Source organism: Salvelinus namaycush, chromosome 14 (assembly GCF_016432855.1).
Source record: "Salvelinus namaycush isolate Seneca chromosome 14, SaNama_1.0, whole genome shotgun sequence".
Taxonomy (NCBI): domain Eukaryota; kingdom Metazoa; phylum Chordata; class Actinopteri; order Salmoniformes; family Salmonidae; genus Salvelinus; species Salvelinus namaycush.
The window spans coordinates 8,071,407-8,096,947 of NC_052320.1; the positions used below are offsets into that span (position 1 = coordinate 8,071,407).

Genomic DNA, 25,541 nt, shown 5'->3' on the forward strand with positions numbered 1-25,541 from the left:
AACCAAGACGTGCACCCAGGGGGAGCCCCAGGACAGAGATTGGAAAACCCTGACATACAGGACACAGAGAACTCAAATAATTGGTGCAGACGGTCACAAGGACAATACTACAGCTTATTGTCCAGAGGTCATTAACAGAGTGACAACACTAGCAATCTTCATCACTTCTCCAAGGCATTGACCAATTGGTATTACACATACCTGGTTGACCACCTGTCGAAGGATGAGGTCCCTGTACTCGGGACCACTCCTCTTGATGGCGGTCATGAGCAAGTCACAGAGGCGATAGACGGTGTCTGGCAGCTCGTCCAGTAGGTGGAAGCAGCCGGGCAGCATGGAGTCAGTGAAGGCGTGGAGCTCCGTACTGTCCAGGGGCTCGGCCTCCAGGAACCTCTCCAGGCAGCGAGCCTCCTCCTCCTCCGTACGCTCCCTGGCTCTCCTGTCGTCCTCCTCGCGATGACGCGCGGCCTCCTGAGAGAAAGACATAGGGAGGGAATGTGAGCACGTGTGGGGGTGAAGTGGTGTGAGCCCAGTTTCAGAAACAACCCCTAACCAATCTGTGTATACATCAGATAAAAGCAATACAGCTGATATTTCACCAGGTCTATGAAATGAAAAGCTGCAACAATAAATAGAATTCTACACCCAGTGTTTTCCACTAGCGCCGGCAATACAGATAATTATAGTCATTTTCAGCCGGGTACTTTCTCCACTTAAAATGAACTACTTTTCAAATCGCTAGTCAGACGAGAGAAAAAAAAGAGTGCCAAGCCCTCTCCTGCTAGAATGAACAACATGCATCTTCTAGTCATCAATTGATAGGACAGGAGCCTGTCAATCTAGGTGAGAGATGACAGGGACACACTGCTGGTGTGACTGTCTGTCCTGCCTCTCTGTACCTGGGTGTGTGTGTGTTGGGTGCGCTGCGGTTGCAGTCAAATTTCTTTACACAGAGAGAGTGTGAATTTGCATGTCGAAATCCACTTCGCCAAATTGTTTTTTGGCACATTGATTTTCCTTTTGCATGCATAGTCTGACTTTAACGTTGGCCTGCTGGCAGTAAAAACATTTGGTGGCCAGTAACTTTTCAGCACATTTTTTTCAATCCAGTTCAACATTTGCCTGCTCTGTCAGTCTACCATTGAAGACCACACACGTAAATGTCACGCTATTTGTATTTGACCAATAGGATAGGCCGTTCATTCAAGCACCACCACTCTCCTGCCAATCATAACTTCGAGCAGTACATAGGTTGATGCTGTCACACAGCACACAAGCTGTCCAGAGTAAAAAGAAGTGCCCATCCATCTACTCACTGAGCTTATTTACTTTAAGTGATTGTGCACATACTAGCAATAGGCCGGCTACTGTTGATAGTCTGCAAAAAAGACATGTAGCATTGGTCTTGGCTAGCCTACTGTGGTCATGTTGATCTTTCTTTTGGAATATTTGTCTTAAAAGGGGGCAGCATCCTATTTTCAAATCTTCTCAAAAATACATAATTTACAAACACAAATGAATGCAATTAATACACTGCGGTTCTAAAGAATGGAGTCATGACTTATTTGAATTATATTACACAGCTTTTTAACACATATAATAACCAAATGTAGCCTATTAATAGCTGAATAGGCCTAAATAGAGAAAGCATGACAACCTATAGGCCCTCCATGACCCCAACCCATTTAACAACTACACCATGTAGAAATTGTGATAGGCCAGTAGATTTTTGCCCAGTGAGAAAATAAATTAATTTTGGACCCAGGTGTGTTTCATATGCAGCCAAGGAGTGGTGGTGCATATGCTATTTACTGTGCTTTGATTTAGGGACGGCAAGCTTGACTAGTTTATAAAATATGGTGAATCCGCCTCACTGCAGGAACAATAGGTAGGCTAGTTGTTTTAAACCTATTAATACTTATTGACATAGGTCTACCGACTTCAGAGTGTTGACAATGGACTAGTTAACTGCTGTTGTTTTCTGTGTAGCAAAGCACATGTTAAACACCTGCTACATTCGTCTATCATACCTGTATTGCAGATAGCCGAGAAAAAGTCTTAAAAAGGAAGCTTGAAGCCTGTGGAAGTCAGCAGACTCTTACAGGATTCTTTAGGCCCAGTATAGTCTAAATATTGTCCCCTTGTGATTTATATCATGTTCTACAACAGCTGATGAAACTAACCATATAAAAGTGTGGGGGAAAAAAAGTTCTTATTTCCTGATATTTGCTGGTTGAAAATCTAATCTAGGAAAAATACAGCTTGTTGGGAATAATGTCTTAACCAGAGGAGGTTGGCTGGCTACTTTCTCGATTTGGCTGGCTACTCCATGTGCTTGTGGAAAACACTATATCCGTTTACATTTCAGACATTTAGCAGACTCTTATCCAGCGCGACTAGGGTTAAGTGCCTTGCTTAAGGGCACATTAACAGATTTTTCACCTAGTCTGCTCAGGGATTAGTACGAGCAACCTTTCAGTTACTGGCCCAATGCTCTTAACCGCTAGGCTACAAACCTATACAATATTTCCAAATCTACACAAGTGCCTAGGGTGTATTGTAGACTCCACAGCTAGGCCCTAGGGGGCCCTGGTTATTCATTCATGAGCCGTTGTCCATTCATTCAGCAATATGTTCCATCCGTACGCCTGAGTGGGGGCGTGTCTTAGTGTGTGTGTGGCAGCGCACCTCGGGCGAATCAGAGCGCTGTTCCATGCTGACCTCTTGTCCCAGAGACATGGCGATGGCTCTCATCATCTGGTCCTCCTCTGACATGGTCATGTCCTACAGACAGACCAACAGAGTACACTTAACACACATTACGGGAGGAGACGTGTGTGTGTGTTCCTGTGCGTGCGTGTAATATGAGTATATAGTGTGTCAATGGACTGTGGCTGAGTATGCATGTTCTGTATTTGCATGTTCTGTATTTGCATGTTCTGTATTTACGCGTGCGTTCCCACGTAATAATATGAGGTGTGGTCGTACCCTGACGGCTCCGCTGAGTAGAGGAGGAGGGTGTGTGAGCAGGTACTCTGTGGCCTGCTCCATGGTGCTGGTGTTCACCAGGGCCTCCATGGCATGCTCTCTGGAGAAACCCATGTCCATCAGCTAGATAGAGGAGAGAACAACGGTTAAAAACAACAGACAGAGAAACCGAGCACAGGACAGGGTTAGAGGAGAAACGGGTCACAGGACAGGGTTAGAGGAGAAACGGAGCACAGGACAGGGTTAGAGGAGAAACGGAGCACAGGACAGGGTTAGAGGAGAAACGGAGCACAGGACAGGGTTAGAGGAGAAACGGAGCACAGGACAGGGTTAGAGGAGAGGGTTAGAGGAGAAACGGAGCACAGGACAGGGTTAGAGGAGAAACGGAGCACAGGACAGGGTTAGAGGAGAAACGGAGCACAGGACAGGGTTAGAGGAGAAACGGAGCGCAGGACAGGGTTAGAGGAGAAACGGAGCGCAGGACAGGGTTAGAGGAGAAACGGAGCGCAGGACAGGGTTAGAGGAGAAACGGAGCGCAGGACAGGGTTAGAGGAGAGGGTTAGAGGAGAAACGGAGCACAGGACAGGGTTAGAGGAGAAACGGAGCACAGGACAGGGTTAGAGGAGAAACGGAGCACAGGACAGGGTTAGAGGAGAAACGGAGCACAGGACAGGGTTAGAGGAGAAACGGAGCACAGGACAGGGTTAGAGGAGAAACGGAGCACAGGACAGGGTTAGAGGAGAAACGGAGCACAGGACAGGGTTAGAGGAGAAACGGAGCACAGGACAGGGTTAGAGGAGAAACGGAGCACAGGACAGGGTTAGAGGAGAAACGGAGGACAGGACAGGGTTAGAGGAGAAACGGAGCACAGGACAGGGTTAGAGGAGAGGGTTAGAGGAGAAACGGAGCACAGGACAGGGTTAGAGGAGAAACGGGTCACAGGACAGGGTTAGAGGAGAAACCGAGCACAGGACAGGGTTAGAGGAGAAACGGGTCACAGGACAGGGTTAGAGGAGAAACCGAGCACAGGACAGGGTTAGAGGAGAAACGGGTCACAGGACAGGGTTAGAGGAGAAACCGAGCACAGGACAGGGTTAGAGGAGAGGGTTAGAGGAGAAACGGGTCACAGGACAGGGTTAGAGGAGAAACGGAGGACAGGACAGGGTTAGAGGAGAAACGGAGCACAGGACAGGGTTAGAGGAGAAACGGAGCACAGGACAGGGTTAGAGGAGAGGGTTAGAGGAGAAACGGAGCACAGGACAGGGTTAGAGGAGAGGGTTAGAGGAGAAACGGGTCACAGGACAGGGTTAGAGGAGAAACGGAGCACAGGACAGGGTTAGAGGAGAAACGGAGCACTGGACAGGGTTAGAGGAGAAACGGAGCACAGGACAGGGTTAGAGGAGAAACGGAGCACAGGACAGGGTTAGAGGAGAAACGGAGCACAGGACAGGGTTAGAGGAGAAACGGAGCACAGGACAGGGTTAGAGGAGAAACGGAGCACAGGACAGGGTTAGAGGAGAAACGGAGCACAGGACAGGGTTAGAGGAGAAACGGAGCACAGGACAGGGTTAGAGGAGAAACGGAGCACAGGACAGGGTTAGAGGAGAAACGGAGCACAGGACAGGGTTAGAGGAGAAACGGGTCACAGGACAGGGTTAGAGGAGAAACGGGTCACAGGACAGGGTTAGAGGAGAAACGGGTCACAGGACAGGGTTAGAGGAGAAACGGGTCACAGGACAGGGTTAGAGGAGAAACGGGTCACAGGACAGGGTTAGAGGAGAAACGGGTCACAGGACAGGGTTAGAGGAGAAACGGGTCACAGGACAGGGTTAGAGGAGAAACGGGTCACAGGACAGGGTTAGAGGAGAAACGGGTCACAGGACAGGGTTAGAGGAGAAACGGGTCACAGGACAGGGTTAGAGGAGAAACGGGTCACAGGACAGGGTTAGAGGAGAAACGGGTCACAGGACAGGGTTAGAGAAGACTTCCTTCTAGGGAGTTTTTCCCTAGCCCCTGTATTGCTTACTCTTTGGTGTTTTAGTCTGGGCATCTATAAAGCACTGTCATAACTGCTGGTGTGTGTGTGTGTGTGAGAGAGAGAGAGCGGGAGAGAGAGAAAAGGAGCAGACTATGGCACAGTGTGATCAGTGAGTCAATCTCACGCTTTATACACAGTGACTATACAAAACATTAGGAACACCTGCTCTTTCTGTGACTGACCAGGTGAATCCAGGTGAAATCTATGATCCCTTATTGATGTCACTTATTAAATCCACTTCAGTGTAGATGAAGGAAAGGAGACAGGTTAAATAAGGATTTTTAAGTCTTGAGACAATTGAGACATGGATTGTGTATGTGTTCCATTGAGATGGTGAATGGGCAAGACAAAATATTTAAGTGCCTTCGAACGGGGTATGTAGGTAGCTGGCAGGCGCACCTGTTTGTGTCAAGAACTGCAACGCTTCTGTTTTTTTTTACACTCAACAGTTTCCTGTGTGTGTCAAAAATGCTCCACCAACCAAGGGACATCCAGCCTCCCACTCTCTCTTGCTCCCTCCCTCCCTCCCTCTGGTTCCTCCTGGCCACCTTCAGCCGGGACCCCATTACAAACAAGAGATCAGATTCAATTCTAGTCAAATGTGCGCTCGCGCCTGAGTGTGGAGCAGGCTAGCTGTATACCTGCTGTAGCTGCTGCTGGTTGACATTTGGCTGCCTCTCCCTGCTTCCTCCCTGAGCCTGTCACAAGACAAAGTGGAGCAGGCCACACCAGGGTGAGGGTTCAAGGGGACAAGAGGTTGACAACAGAACAGTACAATTTCAACGAATGCTAATAGTGCAACCAACGCTCTCAACGGTATCTAGCAATGCTAGCAGTTATATCTATCAAAGCTGTCGAATGATGCATGTTTAATGCCAAAAACTGTCTGAGGAAAACGGTCTGACAAAAACTGTCTGAGGAAAACGGTCTGACAAAAACTGTCTATGAGGAAAACGGTCTGACAAAAACTGCCATTTCTATGAAGAAACGGTCACAAAAGGTAAAGGAATCCAAAAACACACACGGACCGGACCGACAGCCACACCCTCCTCACCTGCTGTAGCTGAGCCTGGTTAACTGGTGGCTCTCTCCTGGGAGTAGTGTTAGTGGAGTCCTCTGCTGCACCCCCTGGTGCAGGTGGTGCTGTACTGCTTCCAATGGCTGGTCCTGGAACTGACCCGGCAGGGCCCTCTCCTGCATTTACTGCTGCTCCAGGGGCCCCTGCTGATCCACCTGCACCTGGATTTTACATTCAAGTGTTATAAATCATTATGTGCTGTTGGATAGTTATTGTGCATTTATCCTTCATGTGTATAAAAATACATTGTATCAAATAATTCATTACCATGTAATGTAGTTGAAAATAAACCATTTCCTCTCACCTCCAGAGCTGGGGCCTACAGGCAGCGTAGAGGCCCCAAGACCTCCCTCCTCCTCTGGACGGGCCGTGCCCTCCCTCTCCTTGGCCAGGCGCTCCTGGGAGGAATGAACAAAATTTCATTACATGCCACTAGCAACCATCCCTCAAAAGATTATTTGACAAAGAAAATGTGTACATTACAAATAATTCCCCCCACTAGTTTCTCTCTTCTGGTGTGCCACTGCACCTTATATAAAAGAACACACCTGGATGACAGGTTCTCCTCTCAGGATGTGGCACAGTATCGCTAACATGGACTCAGCCATGCGGCCCCCGTACACTTTAAGGGGCTTTCTGTTCCACAGGCTGCAGATGCAGCTGAACGCTGCCTAAATGGGAGGCAGAGAGAGTGGCTCAAGATTAGAGGGAGCAATATGTGTTTGTCTTCTTTGAAAAATACATCTCAAAAATGTTTTACTTTTTCATGTAACACACACACAGTCTTATTTAACTAGCCTTGTGGGGACACACAATTCAGTCCCATTCAACATCCTATTTTCCCTGACCCTAACCAGTACTCTTACCTTAACCCAAAAACCTAAACTTAACCCTTAACCTAATTCTAACCCCAACACTAATTTTAACCTTATCCCTAAATCCCCTAGAAATAGCATTTGACCTCATGAGGACTAACAAAATGTCACGTAGGTCAAATTTCCGTTTGTTTACTATTCTTGTGGGGACTTCTGTTCCCCACAAGAATAGTTAAACACATCCAGGAAAAACCACACACACCACTAAACAATCCCCCTACCTTCTGAGTGACTATGAGGAATCGCAGGGCGCTGAACTGGGGGGTGGTGGGGGTGACCCCGGGAACCTTGACAGGCAGGCTGTGGGGTGAGTCCAGCACAGTACTGGGGTTCACCATCTTCTCCACCAGCATCAGCCAGGCATCCAAGAACTCCCCTGTCCCGTCTGGCAGCTCTGCATGCTCCAGACCCTCAGAGACAGGCACCTTACCACCCATAGACAGGGCCCAGTTAAATGTCCTGGGGAGAGGGGAAACGAGAGATGTGTCAGAGCCGATGGACAGAGAAACATAAGCTCTTGTTGGGTACCCTCACAATTACGTCCCCAAATGTTTCCTGGTCAGGGAAAACTCAATGCCCTACTTACAATGATTCTATTAATTATCCTGGCAATAAGGTAGTGCCAAATACATATTCAGTCAGGTATTAATGATGTGAGCTGAGCAGCAACAGTAATGAGCCTGGTTGTAGCTACAGGTCTATTAACGGAGGGTGCTCTACTCACTCAAAGAGTGCGTTGTGTCCTCCGGAGCAGAAGAACTTCTGCAGCATGAGGTGGTAGGGGTACTTCCTCTCGTCGAACAGCATGGGGGACGTGAAGCCCACCGAGCAGATGAAGAACGTCAGCCTGTAGGGGAAGAGAGAGCAGAGACATCACGGCCATGAGAACACACATCTGATAACTCCAATCCTCTCAGATCTACAGAACAGCCTTGGGGGAGGTCTCTTCCCTCCTCCAGAAGTATGTATTGAATTAGTGTAAGCATTAGTTAAAGGAAGTTTCCACCACTGGGTGTGTAGGTGCACATTTCGTGAGATGGGTAGAGAATCCGGAAGCAACCCAAGTAGCCGTTGTGAGTAACAGAGTACCTGAAACGAGGGCTGGGGGTGTAGGGGTAAAAGAGTACCTGAAACGAGGTGTAGGCGTAACAGTAGAGTACCTGAAACGAGGTGTAGGCGTAACAGTAGAGTACCTGAAACGAGGTGTAGGGGTAACAGTAGAGTACCTGAAACGAGGTGTAGGGGTAACAGTAGAGTACCTGAAACGAGGTGTAGGGGTAACAGTAGAGTACCTGAAACGAGGTGTAGGGGTAACAGTAGAGTACCTGAAACGAGGTGTAGGGGTAACAGTAGAGTACCTGAAACGAGGTGTAGGGGTAACAGTAGAGTACCTGAAACAAGGTGTAGGGGTAACAGTAGAGTACCTGAAACGAGGTGTAGGGGTAACAGTAGAGTACCTGAAACAAGGTGTAGGGGTAACAGTAGAGTACCTGAAACGAGGTGTAGGGGTAACAGTAGAGTACCTGAAACAAGGTGTAGGGGTAACAGTAGAGTACCTGAAACGAGGTGTAGGGGTAACAGTAGAATACCTGAAACGAGGGGTAACAGTAGAGTACCTGAAACGAGGGGTTGGGGTGCAGGGGTAACAGTAGAGTACCTGAAACGAGGTGTAGGGGTAACAGTAGAGTACCTGAAACAAGGGGTAGGAGTGTAGGGGTAACAGTAGAATACCTGAAACGAGGGGTAACAGTAGAGTACCTGAAACGAGGGGTAGGGGTGTAGGGGTGACAGTAGAGTACCTGAAACGAAGGGTAGGGTGAAGGGGTAACAGTAGAGTACCTGAAACGAGGGGTAGGGGTGTAGGGGTGACAGTAGAGTACCTGAAACGAAGGGTAGGGTGAAGGGGTAACAGTAGAGTACCTGAAACGAGGGGTAGGGGTGTAGGGGTGACAGTAGAGTACCTGAAACGAAGGGTAGGGTGAAGGGGTAACAGTAGAGTACCTGAAACGAGGGGTGGGGGTAACAGTAGAGTACCTGAAAAGAGGGGTAGGGGTAACAGTAGAGAACCTGAAACGAGGGTTAGGGGTAACAGTAGAGTACCTGAAACGAGGGGTAGGGGAGTAGGGGTAACAGTAGAGTACCTGAAACGAGGTGTAGGGGTAACAGTAGAGTACCTGAAACGAGGGGTAGGGGTAACAGTAGAGTACCTGAAACGAGGTGTAGGGGTAACAGTAGAGTACCTGAAACGAGGGGTAGGGGTAACAGTGGAGTACCTAAAACGAGGGGTAGGGGTGTACGGCGGGGGCTGCCAGCTGAGGCCCTTGGTGAGCAGCTTGGTGAGGGAGGAGGCGGTGGCCCGGGCGGCGGGGGTGGGGGCTGTGCCGGTGCTGGTGGCGTGGTGAGAGCGGCGCTGTCGGACTGGAGAACCCACACACAGCTTCACCAGAAGACCAAAGAGCTCGGCCAGAGCCCGGCCCAGACGAGACGACGCTGGAGTAGAGAGGGGAGAGTTACCACACCAAGATGAAAGAGACAGCCAGCACTCACAAATATAGAATCAGCAGTCACAACAGACAGTGTTTCAACCTTCACCTGAGAGTTGTATGTTTCCTCTGTCTTTCTTCACTAATGCAGAGATTCTGACAGTACATTGCTGTATTTGGTGGGACTACCAATCTACACTTAACGTATGCTAACAAATAGACAATGGTGTGAAAAAGAAAAGACAAAGCTCCTGATGTCCTCACCAGAGAGCAGGGGTTTGATCTGCTTGATGCGAGTGGCCATGGCGGGGGTCAGTTTGGACTTGGTCTTGGGGTCAGATGTGCCGGCGGTGGGCTCGTCAGTCTCCATGGGGGCTAGCGTGTCCCCGTCCAACCCCATCCCCTCTAGGAGACACGTGGCAGAGGGGTCCACAGCAACAGCCTCAGACTCAGCTAGCGAGAGAGAGGAACGGGCTAGTGGTTAGAGCTAGGGGTGGCTGTGCTGGAAGATAAAGTTTGGCTAAAATATGCTTATACATTCCTTTCTTGCACATTGCTCAAATGATGCCTAACAAACTCCAACATTCCAAATTTGACAGTTATTTTTAGAAATGTAAAAAGAAAAACAAACTGCCAAACATTGTCCTATTGCTTTCATGAATGATCATTCTTAACCAATTGAAACATCTTCTTTAGTTTTTTTTCAGTAGAAGGGCGTCTCTGTTACCAGTTCTCCTGGATCCAGAGGCAGAAGCGGTGGCTGTGGTGCTGCCAGATGGCTTCTCCTCCTTGGGAACCAGCTTCTGCATGTCAGCCTGTCCGAACTCACAGCCTGGGGGGAGACTGGGGGAGGAGAGGAGAGAGAAACAGGAGAGAGTTAGTGTGTTCTGTTGAATGCATGCTGAGAAAGAGATACAGCCACACACAGAGAGACGGAGTGGGAGAGAGAGACGGAGGGGGCGAGAGAGACGGAGGGGGCGAGAGAGACGGAGGGTGAGAGAGACGGAGGGGGGTGAGAGAGACGGAGGGGGGTGAGAGAGACGGAGGGGGGTGAGAGAGACGGAGGGGGGTGAGAGAGACGGAGGGGGGTGAGAGAGAACCTCAAGGCCAAAAGATGGAGGGCTAAAGAGAGCTGGAACCTGGAGGAGAGAGACAGAGAGCGTATCAGACAGGCTTATCAGAGGTAGTGTACCTGTTGGGTGTGCAGAGAGACAGCAGCACGGTGCTCTCCCAGACCAGAGAGCAGTAGAGCTGGCTCAGCTTGTTGAGAACACTCAGACCCAGCTGGGAGCCCCACTGGTTCACACTGATGGCCCTGATCTCACTCTGCACAACACACAGGGGAAGGTTAATGAACACACTTGGGCAAACCCATACCAAACCACACAGTCAAGCAACTCCTTCCCAACAACGACAATCCACAGAGGCGGTGAGGTGCAGTACCTCTACAGTTGGTTGATTATATGCTGCTGACATCTTTCAATGAGTTGAATACAAACGTCAACCTAATCTACAGCCTGTACTTTGTGGGCTACAGGTGTGGAGTGACATAACGAGAGGTCCTTGCTGATTAGTTTACCAGGCATCTTACCTGCCCTACCCTGCAGGTGTGCACGAACATCAGGATATAAGCGTGTGCGGCGGTGAGCGCGTGCAGAAGTGGCGTGGCGCGGGCCGACAGCGTTGCGTCGGTCACGTGACCGGCGGTGGCGAGCTCTCGGAGCAGCACGGAACCTCCGGGGACCTCGATGGGGCGGTGGAGCGGCTCGAGGGCCGACAGGATGCTGTCCAGCTGACACAGCCCCTCCTGGAGCACTTTGGGCTCATGGGACAGCGTCTGGGGACCACGGGACGACACAACACGCTTCAGTATCAATACAGCACAGTCACAGGGAGAGACTGAACTGTTACATTTAACAGGTCTCCCTGGAGTTTAGTCACAACAGTCAGAGAACCTCAGAAATATAACCCTACCATCAAAATACCACAGATTATATATTCTAAAGAGTCTATAGTCCATTTTCCAGCTCTGCTTGAGCTCAATCACTAACAAATTCACTGAAATCATATCTCCACATCTCTTAGTCTCACCAGTATGGAGTTGCAGAGCCCAGCTACAGCCTCCCATCATAACCACACACCTCCCATCCCAACTCCATATCCCCAGTGTCAGGTCTCACCAGTATGGACTTGCAGACCCCGGCTACAGCCTGGCAAGCAGCTGATGTGGGGAAGTCGATGGGCAGGTTGGGCAGACCCAGGATGGAGACCAGGGGCAGGAGACCCTTCTGGTTGACAAACTCCTGACAGTGGTCGTCTGTCGTGTTGTTACTAAGGATCGACTCCACAAACTTCATCTGGGAAGGAACACAAAAGGGGAATGTTAAGGGGTAAGGAATCAAATAGAATTGTATTGGTCAAACACACATATTTAGCAGATGTTATTGCAGGTGTAGCTAAATCCTTGTGTTCCTAGCTCCAAAAGTGAAGTAATATCTAACAAGACACACACATCTAAAAGTAAAATGGAATTAAGAAATATTGAAATATTAGGACAAGCAATATCGCAGTGGCATTGACTAGAATACAGTAGGAATATAGTATATACACATATGAAATGAGTAAAACCGTTTGTAAACATTATTAACCTTTTCACACGTACCAACAAACGGGTGTGATCGTTGTATAGTGGCCCTGTAGCATACGATCAAACCGGTGTTATTAGAACACTTGATGAGAACGCTTACTTAGAACGTACATTTGATTGACGCAACCCTTTTTTCCACAGAAACATTTTGCACAAACACAGTTATGTCCAAAGTGTTATCTGTGAATGTCTGAACATTGCATCCAGAAATAAACCGTAGTAGCTACAGCGTAACACAATCAACCAAAATGTAGGCTACATTTGTCCTCGCGCTAACTGAGGAAAGAGTGACTTATTTTGAATAACTCAAATATGACTCTCGGCTGACAGAAACTACAATATGAATTAGCTAATAGCAATGACTAGTTATAATTAATCACATCACGGGTGAGCTCACCATTGATCGAAATAATTGAGTAAAACACTTTCTAGAAATCGAAAGTAATCCGACGATGGGTAGTTTGTGCGCGCCGGAAAGTTTATTTTTTCACATCAACCAAAGAGGAGACCAGATGAGTTTGGTCTGTTTATAGTATGCATGTTGAAGGGGGTGTGTCATCTACGATCATCCACTTCCCTTCATTCACTTCCGGAAGTTCACCCAAAAGAAGAGTGAACCATTCCTTCACCTCATTATAACATCTTCGGTCTGACAGATTACGTGACACCCAGAATGCATTGTATAATTTAAAACAAACATGGCGCCACACATAGCTGGCAAATAGTTTAGCTCATTATCATCAGTACAACCTTCAAAAAATTATTTTACACGCATCACCATTACAATAGATGCAATTATCGGAATGCATTATTTGTCACAAGTATTTGAAAACATATGTATTTACAATTTTATTCACTATGCTCCATACATACCATACGCACCTACAGTATAAACACGATATACAGAAAATAAGGAACTTCCTATCAAAGTAACACACACATATCCAAAGTTATTATTTGTAAGGAAAACAAGGAAGTGAAAGCGAGCCCCAAAGCGAGCAAGAAAATGTTCCAATTCTTGGAAGACTGCACAAATATATGCATACTTGATCTGCGCAAACATAAGTGAAGTGTGGTAGGCTCTCCTCAAAGACAGAAGTTTATTCTACTCAGTAAAGTCTCAAACAAATTGTTTGCAACGCTGAACTCGGCTACTTCTATGTGAATTAATGAGGCGGCAGAACACACCTCAATTCAAACTGTTGTTTAAAAATAATTTGAAATTGATAAGTTGAAACATAGCCAAAAGATGTCTGGCAGGCAGCGCGTGTTAACTGTCCCGTTGTGTAATAATCACATTTTGGAACAGTGAGTGCATTCTAACATCACGTGCATAAAACAACTCACGCTGGGGCAACCGTTAGATATTTGGAACTCACGCGTGAAAAGGTTAAAGTGACCAGTGATTCCATGTCTATGTACATAGGGCAGCAGCTTCTAAGGTGCAGAGTTCACTAACAGGGTGGTAGCTGTCTAGTGACTGACTAAGCACCTCCCCAAAAGTTATTAGACGATAGTAGTAGTACAGTCTGCACACCGTTATACGCTCCCAGAAGTCATTATTTTGTACAAATGTTCCGATTAATTTTGAACATAAGAGAAACGTCATAATGTGATTTTGCTTGTCATCACTTCATTGACAATTATTGGTGAGTAAAGGGACTTGATTTAAGCGTGCCTTATTGCAGGTATCATCACATAAAATAACCAGAGAACGTGCATCAACACACGTACCACATTCAGAATGTAATCCATCAGAGGAATCGGTATCCTCTCTTCAGTGCCAACAACCCTACAGGAAAAATGACAAACACTATTATCCCAACTCCCAATCAAACATGTAACAAAATGTAAATACATAAATGATTTATAAATATAGAGAAATTTTTTTTATATCAGGAGCAATAAATCCTGAATTGATCAGGAAGAATCACATCGCTGATTTGGAATGTCATACAGTTCAACTGGCACTGACTGTCTGTTGCTCTCTGGTTCCCCCTGCTGCTGGGTGAAGGTATGGAGCGCCTCCTCTTCCTCCTCATCTTCGCTGGAAGCCTCTTCTGCAGCGTGGGAGGAGCGGGCGGGGGGCGCGGTGACGGTGCCATCAGTCTTCTGGATAGAGGGCTTCTGACAGATGTACTCCGGGGCTCGGCCCAGGTTACATATCTCCTCCAGTAACTGGGAGAGGACAGTTGACCTTTTAGTTATTTAGCAGACGTTCTTATACAGAGCGACTTACAGTTAGTGCATTCATCTTAAGATAGCTAGGTGGGACAACCACATATCACAGTAAGTACATTTTTCCTCAATAAAGTAGCTATCAGCAAAGTCGGTGCTGGCAAGATAAGACAAGTTCGAGTGCTGGTGAAAACAAGGCAAGGGTATTTGTTGTGAAGAGAAGCCAAGTGTGTGTTAAATTACCATAACGTAAAAACCCCTCCAGGGATAAACATTAAGTTGTTCCTGTTCAGATCACATGGCCCAGGTTACAGAAACAATCACGTTGTGCTAATTCACTATGCAGTTTACAAGGTTAATCTATATGATTAGGGTCCTAACACATGACCTGAACCAGTTGAACTCTGTGCCCTAGTTAAAAGCTACAACAAGACCTCAATTTTTCCTGGTCAAGTCACACGCAGAGTTAAAACTACAAGTCCAGACATGAACAATGAGATAGGGATGGGCATTTGAATGAGTGTCTGAGCACTCACTAAAATCATTTTGAGTACTCACATGTTACCGTGAAACGGGTTTGAAGGCCAAAAGAGTTTGCAGTATGCTAAAGGTTGTTCCAGTGACTGGTGGTTCTGATACACAACTTTAACATTGTCACTGCATTTGACATACTCCAAACAATAAACATCTTACAGTTGGAAATTGTGCCTGTGCTTATACATTTAACCTGCTAAAATAGTTATATTTGTAAATTGAGTCCTTGTATTTGATTATTAGTAATCAAATACCAACCTGTACTGGAGTACTCACTCCCATCCCTGCTCAATGGTGCTGATCATTTCACTTTTTCCAGGCCTCCTGTACATGTCATTGTAAACCCACCTTGATGATGGCAGTAGTGGCGTCAGTCTTCAGAGTGGGTTGGTGTCTCATCAGTTCATCCACAGCACTGCCCAGGTTGGATGCTGTATCTCCTGTACACACACAAACCAGCATGATTACATACAGACATCTGCATCAACAGTGTATAGTGTCACCATACTACACTGAACAAAAAAATAAAAAAAAGTGTTGGTCCCATGTTTCATGAACTGAAATAAAAGATCCCAGAAATGTTCCATGCGCACAAAAAGCTTGTTTCTCTCAAATGTTGTGCACAATTTTGTTTACATCCCTGTTAGTGATTATTTCTCCTTTGCCAAGATAATCCATCCACCTGACCGGTGTGGAATATCAAGAAGCTGATTAGACAGCACGATCATTACACAGGTGCACCTTGTGCGGGGGACAATAAAACGCCACTAAAATATGCAGTTTTGTCACACAACACAATGTCACAGATGTCTCAAGTTGGGAGGAAGCGTGCAATTGACTGATTTCCTCATATGAACTGTAACTCAGTAAAATCTTTGAAATGGTTTCATATATATTTTTGTTCAGTATTGTTAGGTCTAAATAAACAGAGTAAAAATTAACGGACAACTAGTTAAAGCTCAAACCGAGTTAATTCACCCACTGAGTCAAGCAGCTGAAAAGACAAAGACATGTTCCCATCAGCACCAGTATTTATACCCCCCTTTAGGCAGTCTCCTCCTTTCTCTAAACACTACATCTTTGTTGCTAGGCAGGAAGTTAAGTGATGTGGGTAATAAACGTTTCCTTCTCCCTTCACGTGACCTGATCACAGCACCCATTCCTCACTAATTCACACTTACCTGTGACCACAACTATATTATTGTCTTTTTCCCTTAATTAGTAACTCTACAAGCCCCTGGCTCTTATCCAACCTCCATTACAATATACATTCCTCATACATGTAACCATTAACTTCTAGTGTAGCAGGTATTTCAAATTACAAACCAACATTATACATTCCTACAACAAACACCTATTTTTCAACAGAGTGAATTGTGTCCCAATATACTAGCTTCCTTTAAGTTCACACACCTCTCTCAAAAGTCTCTCTCGCCATACTAGATTGCAAAAACACACGTCCCCAACTCACCCAGAGGGTCAGAGCTGCGGCGTCGTCTCATGGCAGGCAGGTAGTCAGGTGACAACAGCACCTTGAAGAGGCGTTCAAAGGGCTGGCATTGGACGAAGGAGTGCAGGCCTCGCGCATTCAGGCACAAGGCACTGAACACGTTAGGGAGAGAACCAAGCACCTCCCGGGTGGCCGGGACCTGCAGAGAGAGAGACTGTGAGAGAGAGAAAAGGGAGAAAGAGAGAAAAAGGGGAGGAAGAGAGAGAGCGAGTGAGAGACAGAGTGGCGAGGGTAGGGAACAACTGGGAGGAAGGGGACTGGGAAGGGAGGAAAGGAGGGTAGGGTGGGTACGAAGGGTAGGGGGAAGGGAGGTTACGAAGGGTACGGGGAAGAGAGGGTGAGGGGAAGAGAGGGTAGGGGAAGAGAGGGTGAGGGTACGAAGGGTACGGAGGTTAGGGGGAAGAGAGGGTGAGGGTAGGGGGAAGAGAGGGTGAGAGTAGGGCATAGGGAACCAAAACGTAAAGGCAATCAGGAGCAGGGGGAAAACAGAAGGAAAGAGTGAGGGAGGAAAGGAAGCGGTGAAACCAAGGAGGGAGAATGACTGTTTAATGCAATGCTGTGTGACAGAGAGGAGATGGAGGGCAAGATGAAGACTAGGCAGAGTAGGCTCTACATCCACTGGCTACACCGGTGTTAATGTATGACCCTGCTGAAAAAGAAAACGGGACATTTAAACATGTCAAATGTGCAGGAGAGGACAAGAGGGAGATGAGAGGGTGAGCAGAGAGAGAAATGAGGGGGGGTTCCGCAGAACGACTGAAGAGGTAGAGAAAAGATTTAGAAGAAAGAGAGAGAAAGAGTGACCCCGCATTCAGACACCAACGATAAACTTTCCCTCGCACTTATCAAAGCCAACCTGCATTGACAACTATGGAGTGGTCTGAATGCAGGGTGAGCCGAGAGGGGATGGAGTGCTGTGGGACTCACGTCTTTGATTAGCAGGGCATGCAGCATGACATCAGTCAAGCCGTTATCCTGCAGGGAGGAGAGCAGAGACGGCTCCTGGAACACAAACACTGTCACCACCTCCGTCGCTGTGGAAGGGGGAGGGAAACGAGAGAAATATGTTTAAAGTCAGAGGGAAAAAAACTGACTCTTACAAACATGGCATAATGTATGCTTTCATGGATTTCGCAGAACTTTCTCAATGATCAAGTGATATTAGTAAACATACTACACATTATAATGCATGTCATGGTAGATTCCTCTGAAGCATGTTGTGTGACTCGAGTACTCACCCAGTAGGAAAAGAGAAGGTCCATAGTACTCTGCATTACTGATGATGTGCTTGAGTGAGGTAGGCAAAGACCCGTCCATGACTGGAGAAGAGAGGCCATACAGAGACCAAGAGGTTAGTCAGGCTACGTCCAGGGGGAATTCATTCAACACTTTTCCATCGTGTTTTGTTGAAGCCCCAGTACCTATTATAAGCATTACAACCTTAACCCATCTGATCATATAGGACCAGTTCCCCTCAGATAGCTTAAGTCTAGCGTATCTCCATTGATCATGCTTTTTAGAGTGTGGTTATCATAGCTTACTCACCGTGACGGATGCCATCAGAGAAGGCAGGGTCCTGGATGGCTTTCTTCAAGAAGTTTAGCATTGACTTCAGCAGAGCTGCTCTCTGGGGAATACACTGCAGGCCTGGAGGGAGATGACACATGGGAGATGGAACACATAGGAGTGTGAGCGCCCGTGTGTGTGTGTTTGACTGAGCGTGTGATAGTCAAAGCTGAGAATGTTTGTTTATGTGCGTTGCTATGTGAGTGTGTACCTGTGCGGGGCGTGCTGGCAGTGCTGCTCTGCGCTCGGTGGTCTGTCTCAGGTCTGGAGCCAGAGGACGTTGAGGGACCAGGGCTGCTCTCCATCCTCTCTTCTGACACTGTTAAGAGGACAGTTTTAGCAACCACAACAACACAGCCAACAGCCACACCACCACCACCCCGCCGCTGCCACAACACAGCCAACAGCCACCAAGACACAGCCAACATCCACACCACAGCCAACAGTCACCAAGGCACAGCCAACATCCACACCACAGCCAACACTCACCAAGACACAGCCAACATCCACACCACCTCCACAACACAGCCAACAGTCACCAAGACACAGCAAACACCCACCACAAAACAGCCAACAGCCACCACAAAACAGCCATAACACCCGAGGGGTCAGGGTTCCAGTCTAGAAGCATGGTTTCAACTGCTTCTACAATTTTGCCTCGGTACTGCATAGGGATGTACATTGCAGTCAATTTTGCTGTCAACCAACTGACCCTCATTAACCAGTTAACAAACTGTAAAAAAAAAAATGCATAAACAGTAAAATGATGTGACCAACAGAAAATACTATCAGAGATCTGTATATAATGAGATTCTTATTTCTCCCCGCCCTAGCAATGGTAGTCATCCCAAGGCTGGAAGGCAGGCGACATAGAAACACATTGGGCTTGTTTTGGACAGATTTTGGTGAGAGTGAAAGCTCTCAGTTCGCCTCTCCCTCGATGATACTATGCATAGAAAGACCGGACATTTTTCTTCAAGAGCTTATTGAAAACATGTAACGATAGCAAGCCAATCGTCTTACAGTCAAAATAACCCAGTCAAAATGCTATAGCCTATAATTGAACACGTAACTTCGGTAATGAAGCAGCTAAGTCAATCAAACAACTTTTTTTCAAAACCTAATGCGAGCAGATGTGACAGAGGTGGACTTGGATTGGTTGCTAACATGAATAGGATTGGTTGCTAACATGACTAGGATTGTGCCCTTGGCTTCTGGACAGCGAAAGAAAGTTGATATGATAACCAACAGAACAGGAGAGAAATGCTGGTTGACCTGTGTCATTATTTGAAGTAAAGCTTTCAGATAATTCCTGCCTCAAGCTCACATTGCAAAGTGGTGGGTGATGCGCTGATAGCCTGCCTACCGTTGACTGTAGCCTATGTACTCGAATGGCAAATGGGCGGCGCACTTTAATTACGAGTTGAGATTGAGAAATATTTTTCCTTTTCCAATCGTGGCCATCAAAGGCAATTGCATTTAGAATTGTTATAGGTTGCGCAATGACTGGGCTTACAAAAGCACTTTTTACTCTGTCTCTGTCTGATAGGTGATAGGATATTCATGTATGCTGTGGGCGTGACAACATGCATGACCATAATTCCACAAAATTATGCAAATGAACTTATAGACCGATAAGCATGACTGGTCAAATCTACATCCTTATATTTAACTGACGCACGGCCCAGAAAGACCATTTCCATAGATGGCCACAGAGAAGTCAGAGAAAAATTACTAAAAAGACACATTAGTCATCACCTTTGTGCACAAAACATCCATTAAATGACTCCAATAATTGTCACTGAGGCCGATTTTTTTAAATTATTCAGCACTGACAGCCGAAGATGTTAACATTATAAATTATAAACAAAAAAAGAAACGTCCTCACTGTCAACTGCGTTTATTTTCTGCAAACGGCACGTGTAAATATTTCTATGAACATAACAAGATTCAACAACAGACATAAACTGAACAAGTTCCACAGACATGTGACTAACAGAAATTGAATGTGTCCCTGAACAAAGGGGGGGTCAAAATCAAGAGTAACAGTCAGTATCCGCTGCGGCCATCCGCTGCATTAAGTACTGCAGTGCATCTCCTCCTCATGGACTGCACCAGATTTGCCAGTTCTTGTTGTGAGATGTTACCCCACTCTTCCACCAAGGCACCTGCAAGTTCCCGGACATTTCTGGGGGGAATGGCCCTAGCCCTCACCCTCCGATCTAACAGGTCCCAGACATGCTCAATGGGATTGAGATCTGGGCTCTTCGCGGTCCATGGCAGAACACTGACATTCCTGTCTTGCAGGAAATCACGCACAGAACGAGCAGTATGGCTGGTGGCATTGTCATGCTGGAGGATCATGTCAGGATGAGCCTGCAGGAAGGGTACCACATGAGGGAGGAAGATGTCTTCCCTGTAACGCACAGCGTTGAGATTGCCTGCAATGACAACAAGCTCAGTCCGATGATGCTGTGACACCGCCCCAGACCATGACGGACCCTCCACCTCCAAATCGATCCTGCTCCAGAGTACAGGACTCGGTGTAACGCTCATTCCTTCGACGATAAACTCGAATATCGACCATCACCCCTGGTGAGACAAAACCGTGACTCGTCAGTGAAAAGCACTTTTTGCCAGTCCTGTCTGGTCCAGCGACAGTGGGTTTGTGCTCATAGGCGACGTTGTTGCCGGTGATGTCTGGTGAGGACCTGCCTTACAACAGGCCTACAAGCCCTCAGTCCAGCCTCTCTCAGCCTATTGCGGACAGTCTGAGCAATGATGGAGGGATTGTGCGTTCCTGGTGTAACTCAGGCAGTTGTTGTTGCCATCCTGTACCTGTCCCGCAGGTGTGATGTTCGGATGTACCGATCCTGTGCAGGTGTTGTTACACGTGGCCTGCCACTGCGAGGACGATCAGCTGTCCGTCCTATCTCCCCGTAGCGCCGTCTTAGGCGTCTCACAGTACGGACATTGCAATTTATTGCCCTGGCCACATCTGCAGTCCTCATGCCTCCTTGCAGCATGCCTAAGGCACGTTCACACAGATGAGCAGGGACCCTGGGCATCTTTCTTTTGGTGTTTTTCATAGTCAGTAGAAAGGCCTCTTTAGTGTCCTAAGTTTTCATAACTGTGACCTTAATTGCCTACCGTCTGTAAGCTGTTAGTGTCTTAACGACTGTTCCACAGGTGCATGTTCATTAATTGTTTACGGTTCATTGAACAAGCATGGGAAACAGTGTTTAAACCCTTTACAATGAAGATCTGTGAAGTTTTGGATTTTTACAAATTATCTTTGAAAGACAGGGTCCTGAAAAAGGGACGTTTCTTTTTTTGCTGAGTTTATATTCATCCAGTGTCTGCCATGTTTTCGGATGACGTCATCACTGCTCCCTGTGCGCATGTCATGTTGGTCCATATAAACCAGATTTAAGCACGATAGAGTCCATGAATCTGCTTTCCGCGAACCTGAGTAGATTACCTTGAAAACAACAGTCGGACATCTTGGACGCAATCTCAAGTATAACACCACCACAACGCCATAAGACCACAGCCATACCACTACAACACAATAGCCATACCACAACAGCCAACACTAGATCTATATTATCACCCATAACAAAAGGCAAGGAAAACATGGGAAAATGGAGGCCATTTAACTTCTTACATTCTAGTTTTGGGAATTGATTAGTTTGTTGGTAATGACCGTAACACAACACATAGCTAGCTAACTATTATAGAACAATTACTGGACAGTACCTCCACATACCGTTTAACCCTCAACAAAAGTCAATCAAATGGATCTATATTGACTGACCAAAACATGGTATCATTTTTAGACTAACACCTTATAACCATGTTGATCAATTCATATGGTCTCTTCAACTAAATGTAGGCCTATAGCCCAATGTATGGAACCGCTGATTGACAATAGAAAATAGAAAGGAGCCTACAGCTTTCTGACTGGCCATCCACGTCCGTGTCCATGTCCTCAGATTCCACGGTAGAGTTGGGTCTCTGGATCTTTGGCTTGATGACAAAAGGACACTCTTTTCTAGACAGGTCCACCTCATGCTGCACAGAGAGACAGAGAGAGTGAAAGAGGGGGAGGGAGGGAGGAAAAGAAAGAACAATGAGGGAGCGAGAAAGAGGGAAAGAGTACAGGACTTTGGCACATGGTTGTTCCAGCAGAGACTCTGAGAAGAGTACAGAGCCCCTAGAGTGCTGCGTCAGGTCCCAGGCAGTGAGGTGCGTCGTCACCCACTCAGGTTATTTATGCAACACATTTATTATTTCCAAGGTGGGTCACAAAGGCCCCCAAAAGCAACTTCCAAGCCCTCTGGCACCAACATGTCAATTAAAACTAATAAAAGCGTTTTGGCTTGGGGCAACAGAGATAGGCAGAGGAGCCTGCCCTGCATCTAGAATGGTAGGTGTGTTAGGGGTATGTGTGTGTGTAAAGGACCCTACCTCCAGCCTGCTGATGAAGATGGTAAGGCCGGTATGTGACTGGAAGGCTGCCATGTCCAGGTTGGTGATGAGGTCCACCACTCGAACTGCACGCGTGACAAACGTGATCTGGTCCTGCTCGTCCCCCAGGAACTTGATCACCTACAGAGGAAGGGAGTAAAGGAGGGGAGAGGGAGTTGAGACTGTGCACATACAAACACTATGGACCAGACTCACAGACCAAGCCTATTCTTGTCTTAGAAAACAATTAAGCTCCTCTACATGGAGCCGTTTAGTGCAGAAGGGGGCTTAATTGGCGTACCTATGGGGACCATAAGCAGGAAGGATATATTTAGGTCTGTTCAGCCTTTATGCAGAGCAAGTGAGTATGCTGTACTGGACATACACAGACTCTGTGGGCGATCAACAGATCTTCAAATTGTCAGACACCTGCGCAGCATACGTACATAGTGAAACCAGGCCAGCTCAGCAGAATAAAAAAGGGTGAGTAGACGCCAGGTCAGAGGTGACAGTGTGTTTCTTTACCTTGAGCAGGGCTTCCATCATCCCACAGGAGACCAGGGCCTCCCCCCCAGCGTCGTAGCTGGCCAGGTGGTAGAGGAAGGAGAACAAAGCAGTGGCAAACTGGTGCGGGTACGGCTCCATTAGAGGGTCTGAGGAGACAAACACCCACCGCAGGTTAGAGGCACAGTCAGGGATATTGACCTCTGTTCAACGGTCACTTCAATCAATTATTTTTGTTGTAGGTACTTTCGGTGCAGTTGCCCATTTGTTTAGGCAGCCTTGTTTCCTAGAGCTGGGTCCATCAGCCTCCACTGGATTCTACTCAGTCACACAGACAGGCATAGTGACGGGAGACCAAAATACCCATCTTGTCTTGAAGAAAAGTTCTTAAGAGTTTCTTTTCAGAGCTTAGTACAACAATCATATCTGACCATAACACCAACTCTGAAGTTGTGTTACTCCATTGTTTGCACCTATCTAACTAAGTGGCTCTGGATAAGAGTGTCTGATAAATGGCTAAAATGTAAAGGCTTGTGTTCTCATTGGACAGGCATCAAAACCAGTTCAAGTTCAAATCGATAGACCACTCACCGATCATGGCCTGTATGCAATTGCGCACCAGCACAGGCAGGAAGCCGTGGTAGGAGGCTGTGCCGGTGCAGTCGATGATGTTGGACAGCTTGGGCGTCCTTTCCAGGTGCACTATGGATGTTAAGGTGCGTAAAGACGCTGCCTTTATGTCCTGAGGAAAGGGACAGGGTATTCATGAAACTATAGAACTGCATAGAGGATTACATATAGGCCAAAAGGTATGTTTTCCTGGACTTTCAAGATATCATTATTTCCAGGATTGTCCATGACCGTGGAAACTCTTTAGGGACATATACAATGCCAAGACAATCATGATTGTATTGTCAAATCTGACCACAAACCACATTGCAATCATATTGTAATGATCACTGTCTTGTATTAGTTACATTAACTACAATCCAGTGACATCTGATACTGGTCTATAATATGACATGATTGTAGTCACAATATTGGCTCCAATTTCACACATACTATTGGTATGTGACACAGACCCACCAACCCATTAGGGGCTGAGGACAGCAGGATAGACAGAGGGGAAAGGAGAAAGAAAGTAATTTCTTACCACAAGCTGTTTGTCTGTAATCTGTAGCACGTCCACCAGCTCCTCTATCAAGCCGTTGTAGAGAATACTGTTGGCCGACTCCTGGAGTGCATTGGAGTACACTGTGGAGGGAAAGAACCCCACAATACAATTGGCTACCACGCAAACTCATTTCAAAGACTGATCGACATGTAATGGATTAAATGAATTGACTGCATTGATCCCCGGAGGGGAAATTGGATTTGATGCATCAGACAGTCAATACGCACACACAGGTAAACATCACAGAGACATAAGCACTGATGACCGACTGAACATAGAAAACCACCATGTCATTGGCGGTGACTGACGGTCTGAGAGTCTAGAAAAACTCTACATAAATCCAATCAATTATAACCTCTTTTGAACTATATTGAGGTAGCACACACTCCCTCCCTCCCTCTTACCCAGTATAGAGATGGCGTGGAGCCTGGCCTGCACGGCCTGTAGTCTCTTCTTGTGGTTGGAGAAGCCATGGGCCAGTCTGATGTGTGTGAACAGCAGGGTCTGCTTGTCTTTAGGGATGTTATACATCACCGTAAGTGACTCCATGATCTCACTGGGACTCTCAGAGATCTGGAAAGACATAGAATATCAGGAAACTATGAATTTGGCCTCTGGGGGATAGGTTGGTTTCTTTAATATGAATGTAGGATAAATGTAAGAAAAGCAGCGAAGTCCTAAACAAATTAAAAAGGTCAATTGACTTTTGTTCAGTCTTCGGTTAAAATCATTAAATGCTCTGAGAAAATAGACAACATTTGTCCCTTACCTTGTCGAGCTGTTCGATGTGAATGTAGTGTAATGTGTTACTGCTGGTCTGTCGGGCAGAGAGAAAGTTCACAAATGGTCAATAAAGCCACTCATAACAAGACATGACTTACTAAAGACCAGGGACATGCATTAGTCGCACATTAACATTTGTTTTCTGGTACAGTACAAGGAAATGTGTCGGTCTTTACCTTCCTCTCCACTTTGACCTCAGGGCCAGGTTCAGCATAGAACTCAAAGTGCAGTGTGGTGGCACTGGGAGGGTACTTCTGCTCAGGTCACCATTACAGTGATGGGGGATGAGAAGAGATGTGGAAGGAGGGGGAAAAAGACGGGTGAGGGATGCAAACAGAGGATAGGTGAGTCGTGGGGGGTGATGGAAACGAACATCATCAGTATCATTTGACAGTCATAATGGGAAATGTAATCATTACAACGCAAATGAGCTGATTGTCTGGAGACAGCAAGCCTTTACAGATTGTGACAATGATAAAGGTTCAGCCTCACCGTCATAGGCAGGTCCCTGCAGCACTCGGCCAGACCGAAGCCATTCTCCTTCCCTCCCCAACTCTACAGGGATAATGTCACACATCAGACCACCTATCCAAATCACTTCATTACCTAGGCTAAATATCAAGACAAATACATTAACAGATAATAATTTGTACTCTACTGCTCTATACGGTTGGCCAGTTGGTTTTGAAATACAACACCAAGTGCTAACATCA

At 46.7% G+C, this 25,541-nt stretch overlaps 1 protein-coding gene across 1 annotated transcript in view; it reads right to left on the reverse strand.

Annotated features, from left to right (window-relative positions):
- Positions 1–25,541, reverse strand: part of LOC120059086 (E3 ubiquitin-protein ligase HUWE1-like) — a 71,600-nt gene that overhangs the window by 44,183 nt on the left and 1,876 nt on the right. Inside the window, exons 5-36 of the mRNA XM_039007879.1 lie at positions 25,321–25,383; positions 25,005–25,082; positions 24,815–24,862; positions 24,450–24,618; positions 24,025–24,125; positions 23,463–23,613; positions 22,893–23,020; positions 22,368–22,508; positions 21,851–21,971; positions 18,109–18,216; positions 17,877–17,978; positions 17,570–17,650; positions 17,259–17,365; positions 16,293–16,470; positions 15,170–15,261; positions 14,085–14,287; positions 13,844–13,901; positions 11,643–11,819; positions 11,054–11,299; positions 10,655–10,788; positions 10,190–10,305; positions 9,727–9,915; positions 9,253–9,469; positions 7,704–7,826; positions 7,201–7,438; positions 6,653–6,775; positions 6,409–6,502; positions 6,081–6,265; positions 5,668–5,724; positions 2,989–3,111; positions 2,689–2,784; positions 202–471 (exon numbers count right to left, since the gene is read on the reverse strand). Of these exons, the coding sequence (XP_038863807.1) occupies positions 202–471; positions 2,689–2,784; positions 2,989–3,111; positions 5,668–5,724; positions 6,081–6,265; positions 6,409–6,502; positions 6,653–6,775; positions 7,201–7,438; positions 7,704–7,826; positions 9,253–9,469; positions 9,727–9,915; positions 10,190–10,305; positions 10,655–10,788; positions 11,054–11,299; positions 11,643–11,819; positions 13,844–13,901; positions 14,085–14,287; positions 15,170–15,261; positions 16,293–16,470; positions 17,259–17,365; positions 17,570–17,650; positions 17,877–17,978; positions 18,109–18,216; positions 21,851–21,971; positions 22,368–22,508; positions 22,893–23,020; positions 23,463–23,613; positions 24,025–24,125; positions 24,450–24,618; positions 24,815–24,862; positions 25,005–25,082; positions 25,321–25,383 (4,317 nt within the window). The remainder of the gene's footprint in view (positions 1–201; positions 472–2,688; positions 2,785–2,988; positions 3,112–5,667; positions 5,725–6,080; positions 6,266–6,408; positions 6,503–6,652; positions 6,776–7,200; positions 7,439–7,703; positions 7,827–9,252; positions 9,470–9,726; positions 9,916–10,189; positions 10,306–10,654; positions 10,789–11,053; positions 11,300–11,642; positions 11,820–13,843; positions 13,902–14,084; positions 14,288–15,169; positions 15,262–16,292; positions 16,471–17,258; positions 17,366–17,569; positions 17,651–17,876; positions 17,979–18,108; positions 18,217–21,850; positions 21,972–22,367; positions 22,509–22,892; positions 23,021–23,462; positions 23,614–24,024; positions 24,126–24,449; positions 24,619–24,814; positions 24,863–25,004; positions 25,083–25,320; positions 25,384–25,541) is intronic.